The 7356-nt window shown below is 50.5% G+C and overlaps 1 protein-coding gene across 1 annotated transcript in view; it reads right to left on the minus strand.

Moving 5' to 3' along the window:
• Positions 1–6711, minus strand: part of CAPN13 (calpain 13) — a 52649-nt gene extending 45938 nt beyond the window's left edge. The window contains exon 1 of the mRNA XM_008058519.1: positions 6514–6711. Within this exon, the coding sequence (XP_008056710.1) occupies positions 6514–6711 (198 nt within the window). The remainder of the gene's footprint in view (positions 1–6513) is intronic.
• Between the last annotated feature and the right edge of the window lie 645 nt (positions 6712–7356).

The raw sequence follows: 7356 nt of genomic DNA on the forward strand, positions 1-7356 counted from the left end.
GAGCCCAGGAGGTTGATTATGCCACTGTACTCTAGCTTGGGTGACAGAGAAGACCTTGACTAAGAAAGATAGACAAAATAAAATGGTGGGCACAGAAGGAGGGGCATTGTCTCCTGTCCTCTAAACTGTTGAAAACCTCAACAGAGGGAAGGTAAGTGGGGTGGGGGGAAGGGGATTTATATACAGAATGACTTGCTGAGACGAGGCCCATAAAGAAAACAGATAAAGCCAGGTGTGGTGGCTTACACCTGCAATCGCAGCACTTAGGGAGGCTGAGGAGGGAGGATTACTTGGGTCTAGGAGTTCAAGACCAGCCTGGGCAACATAGCAAGACATCGTCTCTACAAAAAAATTAGCTGAGTGTGGTGGCACAGGCCTGTAGTCCCAGTTACTAGGGAAGCTGAGGCAGTGGGAGGTGGGGGATAGCCTGAGCTCTGAGGGCGGAGGCTTTAGTGAGCCAAGATTGCACCACAGTGCTCCAGCCCGAGTGACAGAGTGAGACACTGTCTAAAAAAAGAAAAAGAAAACAGGTAAAGATGGCTCCAGGCAGGTCTCCTCTTCCTAGGTGGTCCAGGCATGACAGGGCAGCATGAAGTCAGTGTAACAAGACTTTTGTCAGATTCAGGCCAAAAAACCAGCAACAGGCAGTGTCCCACTGACTCAGAATCCCCCAGCAGCTCTGCGGGTCATGGAGACCGCTGTGCCCCGCCTCCCACAATGTTGATTTAGTGGCTAGGTCAGTAAGAGATAGTTCAGGGTTTACAAGCTCCTGGGGAGTCTGAGGCCCAGCCAGGGAGGGAGTGGGTTCAGAGAAGCCACACGATTTGCCCCATCACACAGAAAGCAGGCTGTGGATCCGGGGTCTGCCTCTGCAATGCGCCCTGCTCTTTGCCTCTGACCAAACCATCTGTCGGGATCCTCTTCACCATAGGATTTCTGATCTGTGAGACGGACGGGGCTTTGAGGCTGTGACACGTCATCTGTACAGAAGGAAGCTGTGATGGTTGATTTTATATGTCAACTTCACTGGATCACGGGGCACTCAGATATTTGGCTAAACATCATTTCTTGGCTTGTTCCTGAGAGTGTCTCAGGTGAGACTAGCATTTGAACTGGTGGATTTAGCAAAGGACTTTGCTCTCCTCAGGGTGGGGAGGGGGCAGCATCCAACCATCGAGGGGCTACCCAGAACAAAAGACGGAAGGGAGAGTTGCCATTCGTAATAAATCGCTCACAATAAATCTATCAACAGGGCCGGGTGCGGTGGCTCACTCCCATAATCCCAGCACTGTGAGAGGCCAAGGCAGGCAGATTGCTTGAGCCGAGGAGTTCAAGACCAGCCTAGGCAACATAGCAAGACCTTGTCTCTACAGAAAAGAAAAATAATAGCAGGGCATGGTGGCATGCCTGTCCCAGCCACTGGGGAGGTTAAGGTGGAAGGATCACCTGAGTCCAGGAGGTTGAGGCTAGGAGTTCAAGATCACCGCACTCCAGCCTGGGCAACAGAATTAGACCTCAACTCAAAACAAAATTTTTTTTTTTTTTGAGTTGGAGTCTCACTCTGTCGCCCAGACTGGAGTGCAGTGGCCACTTCCGGCCACTGCAGCCTTGACTTACTGGGCTCCGACGATCCTTCCGCCTCAGCCTTCGGGGTAGCCGGAATTACAGGCATGCGCTACCACGCCCGACTAATTTTTTGATTTTATTGTAGAGATAAGGTCTTGCTGCCCAGGCGGATCTCGAACCCGCGGTCTCAGGCAATCCACTCACCTCAGCCTCCCAAAGGCGCGGGATTACAGGCTGAGCCACCGAGCCTGGCTAAAACAAATTTTTAAAAAATAAATATACCAGTAGGATATACATTAGGATACAGCTGAATATACCAATAGGATATATAGTCTAGATTATCTTATATTAATGTATTTATCAATATTGGTTGATATTGAGGCTGTTCCTCTATGACATCCCTCCCAAATTAATCATAGTAACAATAGCTAGTGTTTAGTAAGTGCCTGCAATATGCTAGACATTGTTCTAAGTATTGTGCTCATTTATTTCTTAAAGTGATAATAAGTGGTACGGGCATCTGTATATACACAACATATATGTATATCAATACACTATACATTATGGGTCCTATTTTCCTGGAGAATCTTGAGCATGCAAAAGCCATCAGCAATAGTCAAACAACGTCATTTTTTTTCTATTGAGTTGGTGTCTCACTCTGTTGCCCAGGCTGGAGTACAGTGGCACGCTCACGGCCACCACAGTCTCAACCTGCTAGGCCCAGGTGATCCTTCCTCCTCAATCTTCCAAGTAGCTGGAACCACAGGTGTGTGCCACCACGCCCAGCTAATTTTTTTAAAAAATTTTTATTTATTGTAGAGACAAGGTCTCACTAAATTGCCTAGACTGGTCTTGAACCCCTGAGCTCAGGCAATCCTCTTGCCTCAGCCTCCCAAAGTGCTGGGATTATAGGTGTGAGCCACCATGCTCAGCAGACTACCTTTCTCCAGGCAGAGTCTAGGGATAATCTCCATGGTCTTAGGCATGTCAGAAGCACCTATAATGCAAGAGCCTCTGGAGCCCTACAAAGTGCCTTCTCTGAAGTGGCACCATGCCTGCTACTGGGCCCTGTTGCTTCTGGAGATGTGTCTCCTGGCCAGACAGCACCTGCATGCTCCTGCACTCTCTCCAAAAGTTCCCGTCATCCTCAGGCTGCACATGGCCCCGGGTGAGGAAGCACTATGTTTAGCATCTTGGCATTCAGCCCTTTCAGATGGCGGCCAGAGATAGGCTGGGACAGGTGGCAGTGGCACTCCCAAGTCTATTTTTGCTAGCGGGCTTTGATTTATTGGCATCAAAGTTCTCTGGCTCAATGGCAATTGGCTGCTGATAGCGTCACCTTCTGTCATCTTCTGCTACCTATTGCCTTATGGAATGCTTCACACAACCTGACCTCACACATAGCTCCGCTATGGTGACCTCTTCTTTTGCTGAAGGTCACATTTTGGTCCCAGGACCAGCCAGTTCTAGAAAGATCCTTTCAGGAACTGCTCTGACTTCTGGGAAAATGGGAGCTGTCGCCTGGGCAGGCAATGCTTTCCTCTGGGACAGTCTGGGGTGGGAAGCCACAGCGGGACTGGATGCCGAGCTTTGAGTCTGGGGATGATCCTTGTTATGTTAGGTGTGCCAGAGCTATTGGTAGCATGCTTCAGACATAGTCCATGCTTCAGTTGAGAGGTGACATGTTCCTCACTGAAGATGGGGACAAAGGTGAAATTTCAGCCTCTCCATCTGACATACAGTGGTGACTGTGGTAAAGACCTACCCTCTCCAGTTCTGCACCATCCAATATGGTGGCCACCAGTCATATGTGGATACTTACGCTTACGCTGGCTTAAAGTCAATAAAGTTAAAACAATTCTCCAGGAAAATAGGACCCATAAATCCTGGATCCTAAGATGAGCATGGGGACTCATGCCTGTTATTCCAGCACTTTGGGACGTGGAGGTGAGAATATTGCCTGAGTCCAGGGGTTCAAAACCAGCCTGGGCAACTTGACAAGATCTCATCTCTTCGATAAATAAATAAACAAATGATTAGTCGGGTGTGGTGGCTCATGCCTGTCATCCCAGCACTTTGGGAAGTGGAGGTGAGAGGATTGCCTGAGCCCAGGGGTTTGAGACTAGCCTGAGCAACTTGGCGAGACCTCATCTCTACAGTAAAAAAAAAATTAGCCAGGCATGGTGGCATATGCCTGTGGTTCCAGCTACTTGGAAGGCTGAGGTAGAAGGATCACCTGGGCCCAGTAGGTCTAGGCTGCAGTGGCTGTGAGCGTGCCACTGCACTCCAGTCTGAGTGACAGAGTGAGACTCCGACTCAAAAAATAAAAAAAATCCTGAATCCTTTCCTCACTAATTATGTCACCTTGGCAAGTCACATCACCTGTCTGAACTTCAGTTTCCTTTTCTATAAAATTTAGAAAAACATGAAGGAGACAAAGTAATAGAAGACACCTGGAAAGCTCTAGAAAGCACTAGAAAAAGGTAAGTGCTGCCAGTTGTGATAAGGAACACAAAGAAACATGTCATTTAAAAGAAATGCTGGCATGCATAAGGATTCTGGTCGAGTTCAGGGATGCTTTTGCAAGGGGAGCAGAGTGGCAAAATTGACTTGGTCCTCCTGTATCCATTGTGGGTTCCAAGTATGATTCCGTGTGAGTCCATTTGCTCATTTGCCTCCGTTTCTCCTCATTCCCCAAAGACAGCATAGGCTGAGATGTCGCTAGAATTAGACAGTGAGAAACTCTCCACCCTTGCTGAACAGGACTGTTAAGAAGTCTCAACACTATAAATACAATCACACATCTACTACTCAGCACCTTGTGAGAAAAGAACACTTTCTAAAAGAATCTCAGCATCGGTGGAAGGAAAGGGGTGCAGGCGTGTCACATAGCAAGAGAAGAATCGAGATGGAAGGTGGTACCAGGAGCTTTTAAACACCCATCTGGCCAGGCATGGTGGCTGACACCTCTCATCCCAGCACTTTGGGAAGTGGAGGCGAGAGGATTGCCTGAGCCCAGCATTCGAGACCAGCCTGGGCAACATGGCAAGACCTCGTCTCTACAATAAATCAAAAAATTAGCTTGTGATGGCACATGCCTGTGGTTCCAGCTACTTGGAAGGATCACCTGAGCCCAGAAGGTCAAGGTTATGGTGGCCGTGAGTGTGCCACCACATTTCAACCTGGGCGACAGAGTGAGACTTCCACTCAAAAAAAAAAAAAGTGGGATAATATTTTAGCCGCACTCAGTGGCTCACACCTAAATCCCAGCACTTTGGGAGGCCAAGGCGAAAGGATTGCCTGAGCCCAGTGGTTCGAGACCAGCCTGGGCAACTTGTTGATACCTCGTCTCTATAAGTCAGAAAATTAGCCGGATGTGGTGGTGCATGCCTGTGATTCCAGCTACTTGGAAGGCTGAGGCAGAAGGATCACCTGAGCCCAGCAGGTTGAGGCTGAGGTGGTCGAGAACGTGTCACTGCACTCCAGCCTGGGTGACAGAGTGAGACTCCAATTAAAAAAATAAATATAAAAAATAAACATCCAGTTGTCACGTGAGCTAATAGAGCAAGAGCTCACTCTTCACCATGGGAAGAGCACCAAGCCATCGACGAGAAACCCACCCCCACTACCCATCACTTCCCACCCGGTCCCGCCTTCCACATCGGATTCACATTTCAGCATGCGATTGGGAGGGACGCCATCCGGACCATGTCACCTCCTCACAGGCATCCTCAGAAAATACCCCTGGTTTGTGGAGGCATTCGTGGGCGTGCTTGGCATGAAATCGGCACTCAGTATGGCAGCTGAGAGTGCAAGGATGGTTTACCAGACATGCTCTTTCTTTCTTGGGGTTCTGCCTGCAATGGCCCTCACCCAGGTCCTCTGCGTCCCCCGCAGGTCCAATGCCATGATGAGGATACTGCGTCAACAGAGAAAGCTCCCATGGGCCTTCATGCCCTGACATGGAGGTAGTTCAAGAAAAACTAGCAGGGCTCACCCGGCTCCAAGGTGGGGTTCGTGGCTGCCTGCAGGTCGGGGGAGTCGGGGTGGTTGGCTGGCTGCCCTGCAATGTTTCCCTAACTTTATAGCTGATGTCGGACATTCTTTCACAGGCAGTCAAGCCTCTGCAAGATCGAGAACATGGATATAAAAGAGGGAGGCAAGGCACCTGTTTTGACTCATCCTAGAGTGTCTATGACTCACATGCTGTCTTCCTTCCAGCATATTCTACAGGGAAGGAGAAAAGAATATAAAGATACTGATACCTGAGAGCAGGAAGGGTGACAGCAAATGGGTCACTTGTGGAGGTAGAAGAGACTTCAAGACCAAGCTATAAGGTTTTGGGGTTTTTTTGGTGTTGTTTTTTTGAGTCAGGGTCTCACTCTGCTGCCCAGGCTGGAGTGCAGTGACACGATCATGACACACTGCAGCCTCGGCCTCCTGGGTTCAGGTGATCCTTCTGCTTCAGCCTCCAGAGCAGCTGGCACTGCAGGTGAGCATCACCATACCCTGTTAATTTTTTTGATTTTTTTTTTGTAGAGATGGGGGTCTCGCTATGTTGCCCAGGCTGGTCTCAAGCTCCTGGGCTCAAGTGATCCTCCCACCTCAGCCTCCCAATGTTTAGAGATAACCAGCATGAACCTCCACACCGGGCCATCATGACTCCACTCTTCATCCCATGGTTTCCCATTTTTCAGATGAGAACACTGATGCAATTTAATTCAGCAATGTGCTCAGTGTCAGAACCGGGTCAGAACCCAGGGGTCCAGGCTCCTGGTTCCTGCCACAGGGTCTCCCACCTCACTGAGTGGGCACAACAGTGCAGCAGAGGGACCAGATGTCATGCTCCGTCCAGTCTGGCTTCAGCCCACCCGGCTTGCAGTGGAAGGTCCCCCGGCAGGCAGCCCCCAGGGCTCTGGGGTGCGTGTGTTCCCGAGGTTCACTCACCCGTGGCCGCTTCCACTTCAGGTTGGAGAGTTGCTTTTCCTGGAGCAGCTTCTGGCCTATGGAGGCATCCACGGCAGGGAATGTCTCATCCCTGAACAGCTGGCCCTGGCTGAGGTAGTGATGCCGCAGGGCCTCGAAGTCCTGGTCCTTGAACCTGATGATGGGGCTCTCCGTGAGAGGCTCCTGGTGATGCGCCATGACTCCTCTAGAGGGCTCCTTGGGGTCTTTCCTCCTGGGGAAGAAAGGGATACTTTTAGGAGTGAGCCACCAAGCCCTCTCATCATTGGCTGTGAGCCCAGGAGGACCCAATGAGGGACCCCCTCCATGAGGGGGTCTGGAGGCCAGATCTGTGCTGTCCCTGTTGGTAATCCCGCTGGAGGCAAGCTTGAACTAGAATCTGGCACCCTCCCTCCGGGTTCAGCTGTCAACCTGCTGCAAAGGCTGGGGGCATTTGCACGTTCAGTAAACACTGAGGGCCGACCTTGTGCCTGGCTCTCTCTGAAGGGCGGGCAAGCCAGAGACAAACACGATGTGATCTTTATCCTCTCAGGGCTTGTTATCCAGCGGGGCAGACTTATGAGACACTTCAACAGCTGGACATCCCTCAATAGGGACAGCGCAATGAAAAATGTGAACAAAGTCCTGGGGGTGTAGAGGAGATACGGACGGCCACGAAAGCCTGGGGCGATTCTCAGCTGAGCGGGGACGTTTGGACCTTGAAGGAAGAAAGACCTTCCAGGTGGAGAATGGATGATGGATTAAAAAAAAGTGCCCGCAGCTGCCCTGAGAAACAGGCGCACAAGGGCCCGGGGGTGGGATGGGAGAGGTCACAGGTGTTGGAGG

Source organism: Carlito syrichta, unplaced genomic scaffold (assembly GCF_000164805.1).
Source record: "Carlito syrichta isolate Samal-C Ts95f unplaced genomic scaffold, Tarsius_syrichta-2.0.1 Scaffold303375, whole genome shotgun sequence".
Classification (NCBI taxonomy): Eukaryota; Metazoa; Chordata; class Mammalia; order Primates; family Tarsiidae; genus Carlito; species Carlito syrichta.